Raw genomic sequence first — 23975 nt, 5'->3', positions numbered from 1 at the left:
TCCTGAAGTGCAATCTTCAGAAGTAGGGTGCTTCTTCTGCTTTGCTCTGTCCCTGTGGGGGGGCCCCCCTCAACTCTAGTCCTAGCAGGCCTGAGGTCAAGCCAGGGGCAGGAAGAACTGGTTTGAACAAATACTAACTGGACATTCCCTGAGGCTATGGAGCCCTTGGTCTAGCCCTGGCCCTCTCAGTTCTATTCCAAAGGACCCCAATTTTCATCTACAGTCAGACTTTGCTTGGATTCTAAATGGCATAGACTCTTCTCAAGTACTGTCTGTACTATATAGGGGAATAAGAGACCCTTAAGTTGATTTACATGAGGACAATTGTCACCAGTAATGGCAAATGATGAGAAGAAAAGAGAGAAGTGATTAGTATTTGTCCTTTGCTCTCACAGAGGGCAGCAGTGTCTAGAGAGGGAATAAGCTCAGAACAAGAAAGGAGGAGGGTGATTACTTCTCCATCCCCAATTCAAACATCTCATTGTCTTTTACCCCATCCTTTTCTGAGGTCTTATTTGGGGCTCTCTGCCTAGAGCTGCTGGATAGACAGGAGGTATGGGTCAGATAACAGGCCAAGCGCCAGAATAATGGGCACAAAGGTCCTGAGTTCAAGGTCTGTTCTTAAACTCCACCCCTCTTCCTGAACCCTCTGACCTTAGGGAGTGGGGATGGGGCTCATGGCTCCTCCTCTTCTAATCAGGCTATATTGTTTGCTCAGGGTGTCTGGCCCTGGCCATGGGCCTATCAGCAGGAACAGACGTAGCTTTCAGTCTTGGGCTGGTCTTATTGGTACTGAAGACTGTCCCCTCTGATCTGTACCAAAAATGGCACCCAGGTCTCTGCCATGGACTCTACAATTCCTTGCCTTATTTGGCTTTGCCAAAACTGTTCATGCTCTCTATTCTCTGCAAGAGAAACTGACCAGGAAAGATTTAATAAATATCTTTAATTCTTTAAGGACATACTGGACAACTAAGGATAAAGATATGGAGTATTAGAGAAGAGACTGAGAATAAAAAAATAGATTAGATGGCATGTAAGATCGTAGATTTAGAGCTGAAAACGATATTAGAGATCTTCTATCCCAGCTCTTATTTATAGACAAGGAAACTAAAGCTTCATGTGAATAACTTCTTATGTGTAGTAAGTAGCAGATCCTCTCATTCCAAATCCATTTCTCTTCCCATCATAAAGCAGCCATTTCTTTTCTCTCATAAGATCATATATTTAGAACCAGAAAGATCTTCTATGATATGTAGTACAAAGACATCATTTTTATAGATGAGGTCCAGGGAAGCTAAGTATCACACAGGAGTAAGAATCAGAGGTAGAATTTGAACCCAGGTCTCTGACTCCACCCTCAGTTGTTTTTCTACTATATCACTTGATATTAAAGAAACACTTTAATAAACAGAAGAGAAAGAGAAGAAAGATTTGAGAAGCAGTGTGGGTCAGTGGCAAGAATCTTGGATTCGTTGTTAGAGGACATGAGTTTGAATCTTATATATGCGATTTACCACTCATGTGACATTAGACAAGGAATTCCCACCCTTACCCCCCCCCCCCACTTGAGTTTCCTCACCTGCAAAATGAAGTGAAAGAAGGGTTAAGATTAGTCTCTAATTTTTTCTTCCTCCTCTAAGTCCTAGGTCCCTGTGGTGTGACTGCTGGCATAAACTGATTAAAGGTAGGAAACATCTTTTTTTCTCCCATCTTTGAGAAGCAGGAGGGAACTGCAAACAATAGTCACTGGAGAAGAAAGTGAGCAAAGAATTCAATACCGGCACGTGCAAAGAGAGGAAGAGAAGGTACCTATTCTGGATTCTGGAGAAGTGATAGCCCTTGGGGGCCTCTGGGTCATTGAGTCCCCACACTATCTGCACTTCATGGGCCTTGACCTCTGCCCCCACCTGCCCCCTTCCCTGCGTAAAGCTTCTGAGACTTCCTTGACCAGCCCGGATCACCAAGTGACTCCTGAGTCCTAGGACCAGATCTCTTAGCTCCCCAGAGTCTCAGTCCTTTAGGGGCGGGCTTGGGGGGAGGGGGGGGGCAGGGAGAAAGCCCCGGGTGAGGAGGAGCTTGCGCAAGCCCCAAGGACCAGCTGCGGGTGGGTCGGCCTCCAGCAGCCTGTCTCTTTAAATCTCAGGTAATTTGGGAGGACGGAGGGTGTGTCCGCCCTGCTTCCCGCTGGCTCCGAGCTTCTGACAAAGCCGAGCGAGCCGAGCTCGAGCCGAGCCTCAGCTCCTGCCAAGTGTAACAATCCTGAAGCCCTCTTGTGGCCCGACCCCAGCAGTGGGTGAGAGCTCCTGGGGAGTGGGGGTGGGTGGGGTGAGTGAAATCCTGCGACGGGGCGGGGGAGGGGTTTCGAGGATCTGGGGGAGGCGGAATCCCGGACCGGAGACGGGACCTCTGCAGGACGAAGGCGAGGGCGGATTCGCCCTCGGTTGCTGCGATGTGGCCCCAAGATTGATTCCTATCCGGATCTGGCCTCGATCCGGGTCCCAGGCCCAGGCCCCCGGGGAGCCAGCCCTGCACCCCATGGGGGTGCCCCTGCCCAAGGAGTTAGGGCTGCTCCCCAGCCTGTGGGGCAAGATCTGCCAATACCTGCAGGGACGGGAATCGTGGGACAGGCGTCTGGATGAGCTGAACCTGCTACAACAGAAGAGGTAGGTGTCATTCAGAGCCAGTCGGACCCCGCTTGCGCGGGACCCCCACCTCCGCGCGCTCTTTGGGTCACCTGGCCTTTCTTTGCCACCCTCGAGATGCTTTTAATTGTGAAAGAAAATTCCCTAACTCGTGTACTCTCTTTGCGGTCAGTCCTGAACATCTACATTCAAGTCAATTCATTTCATTTATTTTTGAGGGGGCGGGAAGGAAGCTCTATAGTTTACCCAAAAGTCTATCTCAGCCCACTTGAAGTTCTGAGCTGAGTGGAAACCGCACGGAGGATTGGCTGGGCTTGGGCAGCATCCCGGAGGCATCTCGGCCAGCAGTTGAATGGGAACATTTTGCTCTGGGGGACGGGATCCTAGTGTCTGACCGAGGGGGTTGGGGGTGGGATGGATACCGCAGCCCCAGCCTCGGGTCATATTAGATGGCCAAGGTTCCCAGCAGTCTTTCAGGGCTATGGCAGTGGGCCATCCCCCATTCCTGGAACTCTTCCCCCTCCTCCGTTCCGCAGGTGATCTCCAGAGTTAACTTGAAGCCCTAACTAAAATCCTACCTTCTACGGGATGCCTTTTCGAGCCCCTCTTAATTCTAGCGCTTTCCCTCTTTGATTTCCTATTTATCCTTTCTATAGCTTGCTTTGGATATATTTGTTTGCATGTTGCCCTTCTCACTAGATTTAAACTACTTGTGGAGAGGGACTACCTTTTTTGGCTCCTTTTGTATACCTTTTGCTTGGTACAGCAACTGGCAAATAGTAGGTGCTTAATAAATGTTGATTGAATTGAATAGTGGAAAGGATCCTGAACTATCCTCCTATTGTGAAACAAGATGCTTTTGCACATACTAGGTGCTTAACATTTTTGTTATTGTTGAACTAGGAACTGATCTGAGTTGGGTTCAGAAGATCTGAGTCCAATTCTTTGCTATTTACTGGCTCTGTGACCAAAAGTGATTCACTTTATGTCCCGAGTCCCTGTTTCCTTATTTACAGAAATGGGGAAAAAAATGTTTTCAGTACCCTAACTCAGGGGGTTGCAGAGAACAAATGGAAACAAATTAATATGAAATCACTTCCTAATTGTAAGCTATTATTATTCTAAGTTCTCTTTATATTCTTTATACTCCCAGATAGAATTTCTGGCTGTCTGAAGTCTGCTTTCACTTAACTTTGATCCTTATGCCGATCCCTGAGGCTTTCCCACCATTGTTTCCACCTCCCTGCCCTCCTCTGGGGACTTCTGGGACTCCCTGCTCTGGACGGAATGGACTGGGGTGGTTCTCAGTTTGTTTGTGTGTATGTTTGTGGGTGGGTCAGAGGGGGGGGACTGTTGGACCCCTGAAGAAGTGGCCTTTCAAATGACGCATTACTTTCTTCCTACACCTTGAACTCAGTCCTGACCAGGCAGTGGGAGTTAGTCAAGGTTCCCTTCTTGATAGGGACTTCCCGGGGCCCCTAAGATGGCATATAATGTGTCTATTCATAATAGAAATACTTGGCACCCCTTCTTTTCCCCTCTCAGCTCCAGAAGACTCAAGGTGTCTCTTCACCTCCAAACTTGTCGTGGTCAAGAAGGAGGCTGGGGTATTGAGGCAGGATCATTCTGTCCCAAACTAATCTTCAAAGACTGTTTGGGTGGGCTTTCCTTCCTTTCTTAGCTGTAGTTCCCCTTCTCACCTCACTCCACCCAAATCTCTCCCCCTGGGCTTGGGAGGGTGGGTGGGGGAAAACATGTTTTGGTGATGAGATCTTGAGTTGACATAGGGGTGTTGTTGTTGGGGAACAGGCAATTGCTAGTTCTATGGCCTATTCCTTGAGCTGGTGTAACTCCCCCCTCACCCCCCAGAGAATAGGAACGGAAAGGCCCAGGGGCTTGGAGTGGGGAGACTTAGTTTCCTGAGTCCCTGTGTGGGTGTAGAACCAGGGCTGGAGGCAGGTGGCCTGGTGCTCTTAGCTTCCCTCTATAGCACCATTCTGGCTTGGCTTGGAGACTCTGGAGGAAAGGTATCTTTCTCTGCCTCCATTTTTCTCTAAAGTCACATTACCTGCCAAGTGACCTTTCTGAGAGGAGAGTGAGTAGTAGCAGGTGGAATTCTGAGACCACAGCTTTACCCCATCTAGGACAGTCTTTTTCTCATCCTTAACAGAGACCTCAACTATCTGCTTCCTTTTCTATTTCTAACCCATTTTGTTGGTTCTCCACTTCAGTCCCCCAAACTCAGCTTCCTCTGTACTGGGCACTTGACTAAGGGACATCAATACTGTCTGGAAGGATGGGTTCTCTCATCTATGATAGACAATAAATAAAGGAAGACTACTGAAGATGTCAGTATAAATAATCACAATACATTTCTGTACTGTCTTGTGGTCATTGCATAGTATTTCTGTACATAATATATCTGATACACATCTTTTCTGTGTTTGTTCATTTAGGGAGAGCCTGTGAAAGAGGATCCTAGAATCTATAACTAGAAAATAGGAGCTAGGATCTCAGACACAGGTTCCAAAGTGGGGAAAGTATCTAACAGAGTAGGAAAGCCTTCATTTTATTGCATTCCTAATCTCCCAAATAGCCCCTTTCTTATCATTTTGTACTATGTCAATAGGATCCTAAATTCAGAACCAGCAGGACCTCTGAGGCTATTTAGTTCAGTTGCTTTCCCTCATCTAGATCTGAGACCACAGTTTTGCCTCGTCCGGGACAGTTTTTTCCTCAACCTTAATATCTACCTTAGCCATCTATCTCTTTTTCTATTTCCCCATTTATTGGCACTATCCAGATGAGGGAACTGAGACCCAGGGAAGTTGTGACTTGTTTAAGGTCTTGCAAGGGAATAATCAATTCTGAAAGGTGGAATAAGAACTCAAGACTTCTGGGTCAATGTTCTTTATATTGTATATCTCCTGTCTCCTGAACGAATAGGGAATTGCTAAGATAAAGAACTTTCTAGACTGACTCTGATCTTATCCACCTTGGGTCTGGTGGAATTCAGTTTGAGCTCTCCTGCCAGTGTTCCTTGTTCTGTTCTCCTCTTGGATCCTTTATCTCATTTAAAATTTATTTATTTCAAATTGACAAAATAAAATTAAAATTAAAAAAATATTTATTTCAACTCTTACCCTCTGTCTTAGTATCACTTAAGGCAAAGGCTAGATTATTGGGGTTATGTGACTTGCTCAGGATCATTCAGGTAGGAAATATCTTAGCTCAGAGTTGAACCCAGGTCATCCTGAATCCAGGATTGGATTCTATCCATAGTGTTACCTAGCTGTGTCCTCATGGGTTCTTTTATTAAAAGACCCATTGAAGCAAAAACAGAGAGCAGGGACAGGGAATGGCATACACACTTAGTATATAACATGTTTGTATAAATCCAGACTGAGCTGGCTCAGTTACCTTGAACAAATCTCTTCCTTTCTGCCCCCATCTGATGATCCTTAAGATCATAGATTTTGTGTTACAAGGAATATTAGAGAGCATTTGAAAGTACCCTCATCCCTACCTCCACCTGAAAGTACTTCCCTCTCTTGGATTCTATACGACCTTTTCCTAATGGATTGATTTCACCTTCAATCCATTATTTCAACTTGACTCTGTTGGTGGCCTAATAGTGGGGATGAAGGAGGTCCAGGGGACATTCATGCTTTTACATGTGTGTACTTGAACCCACATAGGCAGTGTTCTGTGATTCTCACTGTTGTTTCCCACCCAATCCAGAAGGAGCTATACTTGATCTATGTGCACAGGGTCTCCTACAGGAGGGGCTAGGGGTAGGGGAGGGAAAGAACATGAATCTTGTGACCATGGAAAAATATTCTAAATTAACTAATTAAATAAAAATTTCAAAAGAAAAAAATATGTGCATAGGGTATCAATGTTCTGGGAGAATAAGCTAAGTAAGGTTCAGAATTCAGTTCCAGTCACTAGAATCCTAGAAAAACTCTACTTTTATGGCTCTCAATATTTTCCTTCTTAATCTCTGAGGACAGTCTATAAGGAAGCTAAAGTAGTGGTTCTAAGAGCATACTCTGCCTTCCATCAATGCTCCCAGCCCTCACTCACCCTAAGAAAAACCACACAAAAATAAGTTCTTAGAGGAGACTACTCTTCCTTGAAGTCTGCTGCTTGGGACCTTGGGTCCCAAGCATTGACCCTTTCTGAGCCTCAGTTTTCTTATCTATAAAACGATGAGGTTGGACTAGATGCTTTAGAAAGTTCCTTTCCAGCTGTAACTACATGATCCAGTAAATCACCAGGTGAGCTTCAGCTTAGCTATTCCATGCCTTAGTTTCCTTATCTGCAAAATGAGGTGAATAACATGTCTTTTACTAACCTTAGAGGTTGATCATAAATATCAAATGGAATAATAAATATGAAATTACTTGGTAAAGTGCTGTTTTATGTAAATATAAAGGGACTTATTAATTACGTTGTTAGCAATTTTAATTAATTATATGTATAATATAATGCATAATGTTTATTACTAATAATTTCAGTCCTTATATGGAGACCTCTATGCCCTTCTTCCTAAAAGACTGTACCCTTTCTCCAAATACACCCACCAGCCAACAGTACAAGTTATATTTACAAGGGCACATTTTATAGGGTCTCTGTTCTGCCCTGTCTCCAAGCAACAGAATAAACACAATGCACTGTTGGGCACAATGGTAATCAACCTCACAATTTCCCAAGAATTAAGATGGAAAAGGGCAAAATGGAACAAAGGGAAGAGGGCAAAGCTCTTCATGTGCCAGATGACACCTAGGCTAGTTGGGCTAAGGGTCAACACCCCTGGGTTTTAATAGAAGTAATTTAGTAAGATTAATCAGTTATATGAGAAATGAAAATCCCATTTCTCAGAAGGAGGAAAGAATAGAGACAAAGGTATTTCCTTAGTTAGGAATAGATTAAAGAACATATTCTATGGTTTGCTGGTCATAGCATAGTGGAAAATGTGTTGATATTAAAAGCCAGAATACCTGTGTTCATGTTCTAGCTTGGGTTACTTGTTTATTGTATCACCTGGCAAGTCACCCAGTCTCTCTAAGGGTATTTCCTCATCTGTAAAATGATGCTAATAGCATGCATCGCACATATCACTCAGGGTCATTTAAAGGAAAGCATTGAAGACATTATATATAAAGGCAATTTATTTTTAATCATTATGGAGATGGTAGTAAACTTTACTCCTTACTGTTTTCTAAGAAGTTCCTTGAAAGATAGGAAATATGGTTAGGTTTTATCTTTGTATCCTCAGCACTTTGTGGCACATAAAATGGACATTGGTGCCTACTAAATCTTAGATGTTTGTTGTAATGAATTTAGCTGGGCTTTGGGGAAGATGGATAAAGTCCAATGAGGCAGGAGTGATTTCTAGAAAAAGCTTCTAGTGCCCCAATCTAATGCTATGATTTTGCAGGTTTTAAAGTGAGTAGGGTGAGGGCTTTGTTCATAGGATATTAGATGTATATCTGGAAAGACTACCAGATATCATCTAGTCCAACACCCTCATTTTATGGATGAGGAAACTGAGAAACAACAGGTTAAGTGACTTGCCTACAGTCACACAGGCAAGAAGTGTCAAGAGTTAGAAGTCAGGTCTTCTGATTTCAGAGTCAGCACTTTTTCTATTATACTAAATGCATCTTGTTTTTAAGATGAGTTTATCTCAGGGGCCAATCATATGCATATACATATATGTTTCTGTATGTAATTTTTTTGCCTCTACATTTCTTGCATCCCTAAGATTTTTGTTGGCTATGATAGGTTTCAGAAGCTGAGTAGTTTTGTCCCCCTTACTGAGTCACTGAAGGGAACTTGATTGCCATCCTAAATTTCCTTCTTTGTTAGATTTTCAGATTTACCAGCCAGCCAGAAGTGAAATAGATAGAGCTATTGACTGGTTTGAAAGCTTGCTGATTCCTTCTCCCAGGGGAGAAATTCTACCCAGATTCACTTTCAATAATAATAACAACAAGAAGAACAGCAACAACAATAAAAATACTAACAAAATAATAATAGCCAGTGTTTATATGACTTTAAGATTTGTAATTACTTTATACATGTTACCCCATCTGACATTACACTTTTCCCTCTGTCCTTCAAAGCAGACAAAATATGGATAAAGTAGAGGTAGAAAGATAGAGGTGGGCAGTACTCAATCATTCAAGAAGTCAGGGACAAAGCATAGAATAAACTTAGAAGCATCTAATACCATTTTAAAAATTGTATTTATTTTGTTACATTTTAAGTTGCAAGTTGTTTTCCTCTTTTTTGTCACCACTCTGTAGTAGAGAAGACCATCACTTTTCACACATGCATATATATTTACACACATATGCACAGTAACTGTGTGCCTACTTGTCAGTTCCTTCTCTGGAGGTGAATAGCATCTTTCTTCATAGGACGTTTGTAGCTGGTTTGAGTATTTATAATGCTCAGACTAGCTTAGTCAGCTATTCTTTGATTGATACTTCTGTTACTATATACAGTGTTCCCCTGGTTCTGCTTATTTCATTCTGCATTATTTCATGTAAGTATTTCCATGGTTTCTAAAATCAACCTGCTCATAATTTCTTACTTTTGAACCTACCGTATATTTTTCTTAAGGAATAATCATTACATGTTATCTGATTTGATACTACCCCTTTCCTTCTATCCTATAAGGCAGCTAGAAGATGAATTATGGAGGGGGAGAGATTCTCTCCTGAGGGTCTATTGTATCCTGAAACAAGACACAATCATTCAAGGAGGAGCAGGGACAAAGTAAAGAATAAGATTTAGAATAAAACCTATTCTTATATCTACTCCTGTCTATAACCTTAGAAAATCAGATCATATCCAACGAGATTGTTGTTCCCATGACAAGCCTTCTCCCTCAGCCTCCTCTAATTCCAATTTTTTAAAGCTCCCCAAACTCCACAGTCTTTAATCTTACTTCCTTTCACTCCTTCTTATCCCACTCCCCATCGAAACTATGGTCTTACACAAGAATCACTGTCAATGTGAGTCAGCTGTGTTATGTGGCTGCCAAAAACAGTGACTGCAATTGTAGACCATGTTAATAGAATTATAGTGCCCAGAACAAGGGAGGAAAAAATCCCATTGTATTCTGTCCTGGTCAGCCTGCATCTGGAATATTATGTTCAGTTTGTGGTGATGTACTTTAAAAGGCATATGAGACAAACTATTAAAGGAAAGGTGATTAGGAAAGTAATGGCACCTGAAAACACACAGAATGATTAACCAATCAACAAGTCTTTATTCAGCATCCATTAAGGCAATAGACACTGTGCTAGGCACTAGGAAGTCAAATAAAAACGACAAAAGCTACCTCTCTTTCAAGTATCATGAAGGTGATCTTAAACTATATTACTCCTACTCAGGTCAAAGAACTGGGGGAGGAATTTATAACTTTGGGAAGAAAAAGAAGGGGATTTTTATGGTGGAGGAACATACATGATCAGACTTCAAGTATTTGAAAGGAGTAACATTTAGAAAAGGGTTTAGATTTATTCTATATTGCTTCAGAGGGAAGTGTATGAAAAGGAGACAAATTTCATCTCTGGGCAAGGCAGCTCTAACAGGTTAGAGCTATCTTATAACGAATGGGTCACCTTGAGTGGTAGTGACTTCCTTGTTATCAAATTTGTTTGAGCAGAGGCTAGACCACCTGCCAGGTGGGGTAAGAGGTTGGACTCATTGACCTTTAATTATCTTCTCCTTCCAACACTAAAGGTTCAGTGATTCTTTCACCCCACCCTCCAGGTGCCCTTAGCTAAGTGCTCTTTCCCAACTCATCTTCCCTTCCCCACAAGTAATAGCTTGGGAAAATAGTTGAGAACTGGGAAGTGTCTCAGTGTCCCATTGGGCAGGAAAACTGGAGAGGACCTGGAGATAGGTGACAGAGCTGATTAGAGACATTGGGTGTCCGGTTCTGTTGTATTGTCTGACTAGCAGGGCATAGTAGAAATAACACTAGGCTAGGAAATAGAAGACTAGTTTAGTCCAAGATCCCCAAGTGGACAACTCACCAGTTCACTTTGCCTCATCCTAGAAGAGTTTCTTCAACTGTAAAATAAGGGGATTAGAGTAGATGAGCTCTAAGTCTTTCTTGGCTCTTTCTGTTGTATGATGCCTTCCTCCTTCTGTATTCCCTTGAGACAAAGAAGGAGAAGGAAGGAGGGAAAGAAATGTGTTGGAAAGGACAAGGCTGAGTAAACTCAGGGAAGAATATGTTTAGCAGTTATATTCAGAAGGGAATGGAGGAAGCCATAGAAGACTGTAGTCTGCTGATGTCCATCCCCAAAAAACAGCAGAAGGGAATTGGGATAGACTTCATAAGAGTGATTTTAGATAACATACAATGGCTAGATGAGGAAAATGCAAATCTAGGACCTGTTTTTTCCTTTCCTTCTCTTGCTTGTTTTCTTCCCTTGTTCACAGTAGAATTTGTAGGTATCTGGCATAACTAAGTTAACAATATTACTTCAGAATTTAAAGAGTTGTTACCCAATTTTGTCTCAGAATCCTACCTCTCATAATGTGTGATCTTCATTGAGCCCCCATATTAAAAAAAATTCACTGAAAGGCTAATTTCAATATGATGAGCCTTTCCCCCTGTCCCTATGTTGATTGGTCCTCAAATAGCAGACAAATCTATGCTTCAAGCTTTTTCATTTTTGTATGCCTATGCTCCTTCACAAACATTGGTTTCAAGAACTCAAAGTCACTTGCCTTTCCCCACAGCACAAAAAGTCTTATTTAGGATCAGGATCATAAATCTAGGGCTGGAAAGGGCCCCAGATTGGCTAGTCCAGTCTTCTCCTTATATAGTTGGGGAAACTGATACCCAGGGAAGTTAACTGACTAGCTCAAGATTGAATAAGTAGTGAACCTCAAAAGTGAAATTTGCACCCAGGTCCTCTGACTCCACAGCCAGTGTTGTTTATATTTCAGTAGGTATATACCACTTTATAAACCACTATCCCAGGAGGACCCATGTCTTTACCCATCTTAATAATTGTCTGTGAATGAGCTCTCTACATATTTTTGACTCCTGTAGAAAAAAAACAAGTTGTTCAGGAGAGAGAAAAAATGAGATAAGAGGAAAACTAGAGGGAAGATAAGTAAAAGGAAAAACAAATTTTTAGTTTATAGAACATAGATTTCAATATTACCTAAGGGAGAGTAGTTCAGCCTGAACCAAGAGACACAGATTAGACCTTGTAAGAGTCCACAGCTTTGTCTGGTAGTAGAAAAGTAAGCCTTGGATGCAAAAAAAGGTACAACCTAAGAACAATAGTGAGAGTGGGCTACACAGAGGCATCAAGATATTAGAAGCACAGTAGGAAGTACCTACTAATGGGTGCAAAGCAGGATGTAAATCTACTTTGTATATCTGTAATTGATGGCCTGATTATAGTTGTTGAATGAATAATTAATGAATAAAGCATTTGTTAAGAGTTTAGTATTACAAAGTACTGTTATTACCACTTGGAATACAAAGAGTACAAAAGATGCAAACAGTAAAATAAGATACCTCTTGGTGTCTTGGAATGGAATGGAATTCCCATTCTGTGGGTTATTGTTGGGTTTTATTTATTTATTTATTTATTATTCCTTACCTCCTTCTTAGAATTGATACTTTGTTTTGCTACCAAGGCAGAAGAGTGATAAGGGCTAGGCAACGGGAGGTAAGTGACTTGCCCAATGTCACACAACTAATAAATATCTGAGGCCTGATTTGATTATCTGAGGCCAGGATCTCCTGTTTCTAGACTTGACTCTCAATCCACTGAGCCACCTACCTGCCCCAAGAATTACCATTTTTATGGGGGAGATAACATATATGGAAGATTTCAACTGTTAGATGGAAAGTCCCATGCTTCCCAGGGTCTAGCAGCAAAACAAAGCAAATGTTAATGCCTTCTCTTTAATGTAGTTTCTAATGATAAAATTGTATCAGTTTTTTATGTTGAACTATTTGACATGGTTGTTTTCTGGGTGTTTAGTAGTAGTGGCTGTAGCCTTTGTAGCAGAAATTGCCAGGCTCCACAGGGGTGGCCTGTGTCAATAATTCTTTTTGGGAGAATTCATTCATTCTCCCAGAATAATGTGGGCAAGAAACATTGGTGTTTCCAAGGCTCCTGGGCACAAGGTCCTAGGCTATCCTCATTAAGACCCAAAGAGTGATGGTGGCCAAATTGGTTGTAGTTGTAGTTGTAGTTGTAGTAGTATGGTGGTCTGACCTGCTTGGTAATGTTGTCTTCTCCTGATTTCTCCCTCTGTGAACTCTACAGCACAGTCAGATTGGCTGACCTACCTTGTGTGTATGTGTGTGTGTGTAGTGGCAACTAGTCAGGGAGTGGTAGGAAAGGCTGGACCCTTTTTTTTGCAAGGAATGGGCTTCCTGCATGATGGCTACAAGGGCAGGATTAGAAGTAAGAATGGTGGTCTGGGTGGTGCTACCACTTCCATGGCTTTCATGACAATATGCTTGTTGGTAGCAGTTGATAAAGAGTTGTTGCTGGTAAGAAGGGAAGCTGTCTCTCTTTGATGGGGAAGGGCTGGAAGCATTTTTAGTTTCCCAAGAGGCATCATCAGTTCCAAGGCTCTTGATTTGAGTTTAGGGTCTTGGGGCTATCTTCATTAGTCAGAGTGATGGTGACTTGAATTGCCTAGCAAACCCATCCCTACTCCTATTACATATTGCCCTTTAGGGTGTCCTACTGTTTGTCAGCCTGCCCATATACATCTTCATTCCTAAAGTGAAGTAATATTTTTGTACTCAAGATGATTTTTTTTAAGTGTGTTTTATTGGTGACTTAGTAGTTGGAAGTGAACAAGGGGAAAAGGCCATGTTTCTGAAGTTGTCAACTCATAAAGGCTACTATGCTGGCCATACCCTTCTTCCAGAGATAAGAAAGAATAAATGGAGATGTGCACATTTGAGGAATGCTGCTTTGGGGATTCAAGATCCAGGAGGGAATCAGCATTTTAAAAAATCTGTTATGTGCTAGGCACTTGGCTAGTACTTTATAAAAATGATCTCATCTCATCCTCACAATAATCCTGTGAGTGATTTGGTGCTATTATCTCTATTTTGAAGTTGAAGAAAACATCTGTCAACAGAGGTTAAATGACTTGCCCAGAATTACCCAGCTAGCAAGTATCTGAGGCTGAATTTGAATTCAACTCTATGATATCAGTCTTTATCCATTTTATCTTTATCCATTATGCTACCTAGCTGACTCAAAAATAGTTTAAAGGTGCAAGGGAATAAGCATTTATATAGCACCTACTATGTGCCGGACACTTCTAAGCACTTTTTAACCTCCCCCCCCCAATATTTTTACAGTAAACCTGTGAGATAGATATTAGTATTATCATCATTTTACACTTGAGGAAATTGAGGCAAACAGAAGTTGTGACTTGCCCAGGGTTACTCCAGCCCCAGTGCTCTATCCACTCTACCACTTATGTATGTAGTTGGTGACCTACCTAGCTGCCATGAGTTTATCTGCTCTAAGTCTGGGGAGTGGCTAAATCAATTGGGAAAGAAGATAGAAGAAAAGGCTAGGTAGGATCCATTTGTGTCATATTTATAAGAGTAGATGCAACAAGACAGCTGAGATGAGACAGCCTGAATTCATAAAGGTTGAAATCAAATTGACTTGACAACTTTATCTAACTATTTTCTGTAGCCCTGAAGCAGAAACAGAAATTGTGTGGTGGAGGTTACCTAGAGATAAAGATTTACAAGGCATTCTAAGGTGACAATTAGTGAAAGATTAAAATAACAGACCATGAGGTCAAGACTGGAGATGGAAACAAGTAATACCAGAAGAGGGAAGAGCTGGAACGAACACTGGATATAGGATTGGGAGAGCTCAACTCCATTCTCAGGTCTGCCATTTTCTCTCTGTTGTGATATTAGTCAAATTTGGCTTCTTAGGCTTCAGTTTTCACATCTGTAAGATAAAAGAGTTCCATTCTACCATTGGTGTCAGACTCATATAGATACAGGGTCACCAACCCATACATAAGGATCTCTGTGGGTGCACTTTGACTTGGAAATTACATCCTTTTTATTTCCTATGTCCTACTGCATTTTTATTTATTTTGTTCCTACATTTAATCTGGTTCTGGCAGCACTCAAAAGTGTTGTGAAGTGGCATTGCTTTATACCTCTGGATCAGTTGCCCTCCAACATCCCTTCCAGCTCTAAATTTATGACCATATAATCCTCCCCTCTCCCCACCCCCTTCCTGATGACTTTTCTTTCCTTCCCACCTCTACAACAGCCTACCCTGGCCTCCAAGAAGAGCATTTAAGGAGGACAAACAAGAAGACCCAGTAGGGTGGAGCTTGAAACCATGTCCCTAAGAGTTTGACCCAACTTGAATATATGGCTAACTGGAGCCAGTGCCAGTGTGAAGACACATAAGATACTGTGTACCCCTAATCATCCCTCAATCTTAATTATAAAAATACTAGCTAGCTTTTAGATAATTCTTTAATATTTGCAAAGTGCTTTACAAATATCTCACTTTATCCTCACCACAAGTCTAGAACATAGATGTTATTATTATCCCACTTTATATGGGAAATTGAGGCAGGCCAAGGTGAAGTATCTTGCCCAGAGTTATTCAGTTAGTAAATGGCTGAGGTCATATTTGAAAACAGTTCTTCCTGATTACAGGTCTGATATTCTGTGTCTACTACTCCACATAGTTATGGTAGGACCTTGTTTTTCAAGGACGCAACACACAAGAATTCAGGTATACATGATTGGCAATTGGAAAAAAGGCGGGCAGAAAAATAAGTAAAATAAAAAATTTAATTATGCATGAAACCCATGCCATTTTCCCAAATGGCATAAAGTCTTTTTTTTAAAAACCCTTACCCGACATCTTAAAATCAATACCATGTAATAGTCCAAGGCAGAAGAGTGGCAAGGGCTAAGCATCAGGGATTAAGTGACTTGTCCAGGGTTCCACAGCTAGAAGTGTCTGAGGCTAGATTTGAACCCAGGACCTCTCCATACCAGGGCTGGCTCATAGAATAAAGCCTTACAGTTTACCCAATCATGCTCATTCTCATTCTGAGAGTCATTACATTGTTTTGTACCAAACATTAGCTCCCACATCAGGCATCAGTCTTTGTCCGGGGTTTTTGGTTGTAATAAGTCATGTCTGCATCAGAGCAGGGCTACTCTTTGTTTTATTAGTACTATTTCATCATTAATAATGGCCCCAAAGTACAAAAATAGTGATACTGGTAGCATGGATCAGTCTAAGAAAGTAAAAAAAAAAATTCCCAAGTATGTTTATATAAGAAATATTTATTAAATAATGTGGTTTGCTATTATGTGTGATTTTCAACTCATAGCAAGGGTCTTGAAAAGTTTTGGTTGCATAAAACAAAGTCCTACTATATTTGGCAAAGAGAGGAGAAAATGTTAATCCACAGCTATCTAATGAGGCAGAGGGGCCACCTGATTTATAAGTGAGCATGGATTTGGAGGAACTCCTTTGCCATTTTCGTTCTAGGCTATTGAAGACATAGGGACTAATGACTACCTTTCTCCCAGGATAAGTGGATAAGAAGAGCAGGATATATTGACTCAATGGAAAACTGGCCAGTGACATTGGGGATAAAGACCCATTACTGCTTTCCCCCTTCCTTTACTGACTGATCTTGAGGGTCCCTGGACAGCTGAGATGCATATATGTATAGGGGAGTAGGGCTTGGCACACATAACTCCCCACAGCCCTTTTCCTTACTTTTCCCTATCATCCCTGGAATCTTGCTCCCATCTTTCTAAATGTCCCCTCCTACAGAATCTGGGAGTCTCCACTGCTCTTAGCTGCCAAAGAGAATGATATTCGAGCATTGACCAAGCTTCTCAAGTATGATGTCTGTGATATACACCAGAGAGGTAAGGAACTTATGCCCTTCCCTGAGTCCTTCTGACCTGCCCCTAGCACCCTAGGTTAACTCTTCTTCCCTGACTTCCCTTTAACAGCCCTTTCCTTGGACTTCCCTACCCAGTAACCACAATCCTATATGCTACTCCCCTGCTATCTATAAAGGTCCTATATTCATGGCACTACTTCCCTTCCCCAACCCCAGGGGCCTTGGGGGAGACAGCACTGCATGTTGCTGCCCTCTATGACAATTTTGAGGCGGCCAAGTTGCTGATAGAAGTTGCACCTGAACTGGTGACTGAACCCATGACTTCTGAGCTGTATGAAGGTGAGAAGGAGGGGACTAGGGAAGGCTGCTTAGAGTCTCTTAGAGATATGGGGAGGAGATGTTCCTTAATTTTCTTTCTCTCATACATTCAAGCATAAGGAGCCTTCCTTGCTTTCCCTTGCTTCTCCCTCTTTCTTAAGATGTTCCACTGAGATTCAGTGGCTTAAGTCAGAGGTTCAGAAGGAGAGGAATGCTTTGGGAAGGGATGTTTTCTTTCTGGGTCCTTTGGAAAGATGTTCCTTATCTTGGAGGGTAACATGGGGTGAAGGCCCCATATGTGAGTTGTTCTTCTTGTTGGGGGATTCAGGTCAAACAGCGCTTCACATAGCAATAGTGAACCAGAATGTGAACTTGGTGAAGGCTCTGCTCACCCACGGTGCCAGTGTCTCTGCCCGAGCCACTGGGATAGCTTTTCGCCGGAGCTCCCACAACCTCATCTACTTTGGTGAGAGCAAGAGTCAGGGTGATGAAGGAGGGGGTGGATAGGGAGGGGAGTAAGGGTGATGGTGGGAACATGAATAAAGATGAAGAAGGGTGTAGAAGGGTGATTTGCTCTGGGAAAGTCAAGCTTTGGGTCAGTCTCTGAAGACCCCATAGCTTCCTTGGAAGAGCTCCTCCCTTTCTCATGTCTCTCTGCCCACACACTGATCTTTCCCTCATTCCTTTATGTGAATCCATTTTCCCTTCTCCCTTCTACCTGTCAGCTAATAATTCCCCTAATTTATGCACAACTTGTGCAAAGAGCCTTGAATTTCATGTGTACAAAAGGAGACAGTTTCTCCTGGAAGTTGTTCATCTGATAGGAGACAGAGTCTTTTTCAAGTGTTAAGGAAAATAAAACCGTTAGATGCCTCTAGCCCCCCATCCTCTGTCTTTATTGTGATAACTCCCTTCTTCCCTCTAGGAGAGCATCCTTTGTCCTTTGCTGCCTGTGTGAGCAATGAAGAGATTGTTCAATTACTTATTGAGTTTGGAGCTGACATCCGGGCACAGGACTCTTTGGGTAAGAGCTGGTACAAGAAAAGAGATGAGGGGATTTAAAAGGCTTTTTTTAGAGCTGAGACACAGCCAAAGTACAAATGGGACAAAGGAGGTTATTAAGAAGTGGTCAGTGGCCTTCATGCCACCCTTATATCCTCTCTCTAGGAAATACAGTGCTTCACATCTTAGTCTTCCAGCCCAACAAAACATTTGCCTGCCAGATGTATAATGCACTGTTATCTTATGATGAGCGGAGTGGTCACATGAAGTCTCTAGACCTCATTCCTAATCACCAAGGCCTCACTCCCTTCAAGCTGGCTGGTGTGGAAGGGAACACTGTGGTAAGGGATGTTAATTCTCAATATTAGACCCATAAACCTTGGCCCACATAGACAAGAATGACTGCCTCTTGCCATTCATCAGGAGAGAAGTAGTTAAGGAACACAGATTTCAGCTGTCAGCCTAAATTTAAATTTCTTCCTCAAGTTACTACTTTTCTGATTCCTATTCTTCATCCTGTTCCATTTCTGCCTATCTTGAAGTTTGGAAAGTTATGGCTAGTCTGGGGATGCCAAAGATGGACAGGTCCATGGGTGCTGATCTTCAGGAGTTCTTTGACTCAGATGTCTCTCATGTCCTGCTCTTCAGATATTCCAGCATCTGCTACAGAAGAAGAAGCATGTCCAATGGACATATGGACCATTGACTTCCACTCTTTACGACCTCACAGAAATTGACTCGTGGGGAGATGAGCAATCATTGCTTGAACTCATTGTTACAACCAAGAAGAGAGAGGTATAGGCATGGGCCAGAGAAAGAGAAGGGAAAGGGAGTGACAGGATGAAGAAAGAGAAAGAATACGTGTATGTATGCATGTGCAGGTACCAGGGTACACATCCAATTCTTCATTCCTCTTCCTTATAGGCCCGTCAGATCCTAGACCTGACCCCTGTGAAAGAGCTAGTGAACCTCAAGTGGAGAAGATTTGGAAGACCATACTTTTGTGTGCTGGGTGCTATTTATGTTCTCTACATGATCTGCTTCACCATGTGCTGTGCCTATCGTCCCCTCAAGCTTCGTAGCAGCAATCGCACTAGCCTGCGGGACATTAGTCTTCTCCAGCAGAAGCTATTGCAGGTGATTGCCCCTGAACTCAGGGAATAATAGGATCTTTCCTCCCTCCCCCCACCTAAGGCATTCAGAGGTTATAGGTGATCTATTTCCATATGCATATATATACTTGAATAATAAATGTACATACAATTTCAAAGGGACAAATATACATAGAGTACCGGTTAATAAATAGGATAAAAAAAAGTTGAGCCAAACCTAGTCCGGGAAAGTGGATTCCCATAGTGTAGACACTAAATAATTCATCAAGATCTGAGAGATGTTTCAAGTATGTACCCACATGGAGTCATTGTGCTTGAACCTAGAGGACAAAAGTAGGAATAATGGGACAGAGTCAGAGAGAGACTTATTTGGGAGCTTCTTAATAATTAGGGCTATTCCAAAATAGGATGGGTAGATAGATCCCAATTTCTGAAGGTCTCCAGTTAGACTAGATAACCTTTTTGTTAGGGATTGTTGTAGAGAGGATTTTTAGGCAGGCATAAATTAGACAATGTTAGATGTACTCTAAAGATTCTTCTTATATTCTATGAGAGTATACACATGTATAACATAGAAATGCATATACATCCTATATTCCATACCTTGAACTCCTATTTTTCCTAGCAGGAGTCTTACGTGACTCGTGAGGACAATATCCGAATGGTTGGAGAGCTGGTTTCAGTCATTGGGGCTGTGGCCATCCTACTTCTTGAGGTGAGATATGGAAGAGATAGTTCCAGCCCAGAGATTAAATAGGGAGGGTATTTGGGGCTGGTCTCTTATTCATAGTCCTAAATCATTTTTATATCCCTTATATCTGTTCTATTTCTGCTTTAATTGATTCATGTATTCAGATCCCAGACATCTTTAGAGTTGGGATTGCTCGGTACTTTGGACAAACTATCCTTGGAGGGCCATTTCATGCCATCATGTGAGTCAATTTTCACCCATGTCTTGGCCCCATTGTAGTGTCTCCAGCACCCTGATCTCAACTTCCCCTTCTCCACCTAGCCCTTCCTCCCAACAGTAGGCTTTGTATTTTGGCTAACCCTCAATTACAAAAGCCCCATCTTCAGAGAATCTATGTGTCTATATTGATATAGAATGGGTGCCTGGATTTTAATTAATGTCTGTTGTATATGTGATTATTTATGTATGAGTATATGTAATGGAAGTCACATACAAATTGCAGCTGAGGCCTGGGAGAGCCTACCAGCCATCCCTTCACATGTGCCCTATGTTTTGCTCCCTCTTCTTACCCAAGCGTCACCTATGCCTGCATGGTGCTAGTGACCATGGTGATGCGGCTTACCAGTACATCTGGTGAGGTGGTGCCTATGTCTTTTGCCCTGGTGCTTGGCTGGTGCAATGTTATGTATTTCGCTCGAGGATTCCAGATGCTGGGGCCATTCACCATCATGATCCAGAAGGTCAGTATTTCTCCCTCCAGCTTCTGGGATGAACAGCAACTCCCTACTCCCCAATCACATCTGGCCATCTCAGAGAAGGGGCTGAGCAATTTGGGGAGGCTGGTAGTCAGCATATATGATATAAACTAGAGGTGCTTGCAGGTGGCAGATAAATTGAGAATAGATATGCTATATTAGTGGATGGAAGGGATAGCTACTCAGAGACAGGGGAAGGGAAATTGCTTCATCCTTCCCTTTTCTTCTCTGGCCCCTGCAGATGATTTTCGGGGATCTATTGCGTTTCTGTTGGCTGATGGCTGTGGTCATCCTGGGATTTGCTTCTGGTAATATCTCTGCCTAGGACAGGGGCTGGGATAAGGAGGGAGAGGCTCAAAGGGCCATAGGTAATGGGCAATAGTAAAGATCAGGGTAATTTTGAGTAAGAATGGGATAATGGGGAACATAGATGAAATAGGAATTAATAGACTTCAAAATCAAGTCAATGAGGGAAGGATTTTGATCCCAAGATCAAACATAGGATGGGATCAATTAGGCACTAGGAGGTTAGGACTGGAGTGAGGATGGGGTTCGCAGGGAAATGAGGAAGGATAAGAGTATTGAAGAAAGTCTTCAAGGTGAGCCATCTTATAAATAATATTATCAGAGACAAGAAGGTCAAGGTCTAAATGTTTGGAAATATGATTAGCATGGGGTACCTAGGAAGTTGCTTGATAGTTGCTTGAATATAGTTGTCATGATAACCTTCTCCTCCTGGGCGGAGCAGCGTTCTATATCATCTTCCAGACAGAAGACCAAGATGAATTGGGCCATTTCTTTGACTACCCTATGGCACTGTTCAGCACCTTTGAGCTGTTCCTCACAATCATCGATGGTCCTGCCAACTATGATGTAGATCTACCCTTCATGTATAGCATCACATATGCTGCCTTTGCTATTATTGCCACACTACTCATGCTCAACTTGCTCATTGCTATGATGGGTGACACCCACTGGCGAGTGGCCCATGAGAGGGACGAGCTTTGGAGGGCTCAAGTGAGTGCCTTGGTAGAAAATGTATGTCTGTCCCCTCCTGTCTTGACTCTCTTGGTCTTGGACACCTCTTGATATAGTAGTTCCTAGCTGTCCCATTCTAGCAAGAAGTCATAACTTAGCAAGATGTCATAACTTAATACTAACTGCCAGGCCACTGGGTATAGGATCAGACCATAATCTGGGTATAGGATCAGACCATAATCACGCTTTATCTCTTGGAAAAGGAACAAAGAAGGTAGATCACTCTCAGGAATAAGAAACCATTTCCTTGGAAAGGCTCTCCTATCTGCTTCCTCCTCTTCTCATTTCAGAGGCTTTTCCTAGTATTAGGAGACTGGGAACATAGAATTGAAAGAGACCTTGGAAGCCATTTGATCATAGGGTCATAGATTTTGAGCAGAAAGGGGCCTTAGAAGCTATCTAGACTGATCTGATTTTAGAGACCCTGCTTAAGGCCATACAGCTAGTAAATGGTAGACTTTGAACTCAAGTCTTACAAATGCCAAGATCAGCATTTTCTCTCCTGCACCCATTTGCTAGAGCAGAGGATTCCTAGTCAAAGGCCCAGGTTAGAATTCTGTCTGTGTGACTTGTCTTTGTGATCTTGTAAAAAAGCTCTTCAACATCCTTCAGCCTCAGGTCTTCCTCGATAAAATAGAGGTTAAAAAAACAAACACCTGCCTTAGCTAACTCAAAGTGAGTTATTTATTAGATAATGCAGGTCTGGCATGAGAAATATTTCTGGGTAATATTAGGGTGAAATAGAGTTAGGTGGTAGCGAGTACTTAGAGAAACCAGACAGGCCCAGTTTCTCCTTATTGCACTTAAAAGATCACTTATTTCTCCTTATCTTCTCCCTATTCTGTGTTGTCCATCCTCGTCTCTATCCTAGAATCCCTTGACATACTTTTGACAATAATCCCTCTCCACTTCCCCCTCAAATCCAGGTTGTTGCCACCACAGTAATGTTGGAGCGAAAGCTGCCCAGATGCCTTTGGCCTCGCTCTGGGATCTGTGGTCGAGAGTATGGGCTGGGGGACCGCTGGTATCTTAGGTAAGCTGGAATGTTTGAGCCTGTGCCTGTAGATGTGAGAATATTTTTGCGTGTCTTTTATCACTACCTAGCTCCTTGGGTCTATTGTGGGTTAGGTCCTTTGATGACAGAATTTCCTAAAAAATGCATCTATTCAGTAACCCACTATCTATCACCTTACAGAAAGGGTATGGATATGGGTAAGAGCAGGTGTCTCCCACACACACATATACTCTCTCTCTCTCTCTCTCTCTCTCTCTCTCTTTCTCTCTCTCTCTCTCTCTCTCTCTCTCTCTCTCTCTCTCTCTCTCTCTCTCTCTCTCTCTCTCTCTCTCTCTCTCTCTCTCTCCAAGAAATAGGACTTTCCTTTTCCCCTCTTTTGACAGCCTGACTTCCTAGGGTCCACTCATTTTTCATAGCTAATGAACTATGTCTTATGCCTGGCACAGGCCGGGGGGGGAGAGGGAGAGGGGAGGCCACTGGCCAGTAACTGTATGTTTGAAGCCATATACATCTCTTCCACCCTCTCCCTAGAGTGGAGGACCGACAAGACCCAAGTCGACAACGAATATATCGATATGCCCAGGCCTTCAGTACTTTGGGGACTGATGACTTAGACAAAGACTCACTGAGTAAATCAGACCTGACCCCAACTTGTGGTCGTCATCGACTAGCAGCAACACCTACCCCCTCCATTTCCCGAAGCACCACCCGAAGCAGCGCCAACTGGGAGAGGCTTCGACGGGGGACCCTGGGTGTAAACCTAAGAGGGGAGATCAATAGAGGCCTAGAGGATGAAGAAGGGAGGGTATATCAAGTCTGAACCTTTTCTATAGTAGCCCAAAGAATCTGCCCCCTTTGCTCTTTGGGAATGAAAGGAGGCCAAGTTCTTTGCCCCTTTGAAGGAGATTGGATTGAGCCAGGTAGAATTCTCCTTAGGGTCCTCAGGCTCAGAAGAAGCCAGATTCCAACTTATCTAGACTCCACTGGGCATCTGTTGAATTAACTAGTACGTGTACACTCCTTCCCTTCATTACCCCCATTCCCACAAATGTCCTGTCACTGTGGCAAACTCCTCCTCAAGACCAAGCAGCTGAATACACTGCCAAAATAAAGCACTTTAAGGATGTTCTGCCAAGCATCCTCTCCCCACCCTTCTCAGGTATCTCATCCTTTGCCAGGGATGGGCTTTCCTTTGCTGAGCTGGGTAATTGTAGGAGATGAGAATGGGGCTCATGGGAACTAGAGGTTGTACAAATGAGTGAACAAGAAAAACAGAAGACTTGGGTGTTATGGCTGGTACACAGACACCTACCCTGCTAAGGCATCACTCCTTCCAATAAAGTCGGTGCCCTAGTCTTTAAAAGCCTTCTATGTTGACCTTTCTCCCCAAATATTTTGAATCCTTTTAACCTTCTTGTGGCCTCCTAGTTTCCTACTTACATGAGATTTCATCAC

The 23975-nt window shown here is 42.7% G+C and overlaps 1 protein-coding gene across 1 annotated transcript; it reads left to right on the top strand.

The window, feature by feature from the left end:
• Positions 1–2211: 2211 nt before the first annotated feature.
• On the top strand, positions 2212–23883 carry TRPV6 (transient receptor potential cation channel subfamily V member 6). The gene is made up of 15 exons (XM_001362611.5): positions 2212–2666; positions 16514–16611; positions 16806–16928; positions 17236–17373; positions 17833–17931; positions 18075–18250; positions 18558–18704; positions 18834–19046; positions 19650–19736; positions 19877–19953; positions 20287–20452; positions 20709–20775; positions 21216–21484; positions 22432–22538; positions 23052–23883. Exons 1-15 carry the CDS (start codon positions 2539–2541, stop codon positions 23338–23340), a joined length of 2184 nt encoding a protein of 727 aa, XP_001362648.1. The 5' UTR covers positions 2212–2538; the 3' UTR covers positions 23341–23883.
• Positions 23884–23975: the final 92 nt, after the last annotated feature.

This window comes from Monodelphis domestica, chromosome 5 (assembly GCF_027887165.1).
Source record: "Monodelphis domestica isolate mMonDom1 chromosome 5, mMonDom1.pri, whole genome shotgun sequence".
In the NCBI taxonomy this organism is placed as follows: domain Eukaryota; kingdom Metazoa; phylum Chordata; class Mammalia; order Didelphimorphia; family Didelphidae; genus Monodelphis; species Monodelphis domestica.
Note: the sequence above shows the minus strand (reverse complement) of the source record. Positions and strands in the feature narration are given on the sequence as shown.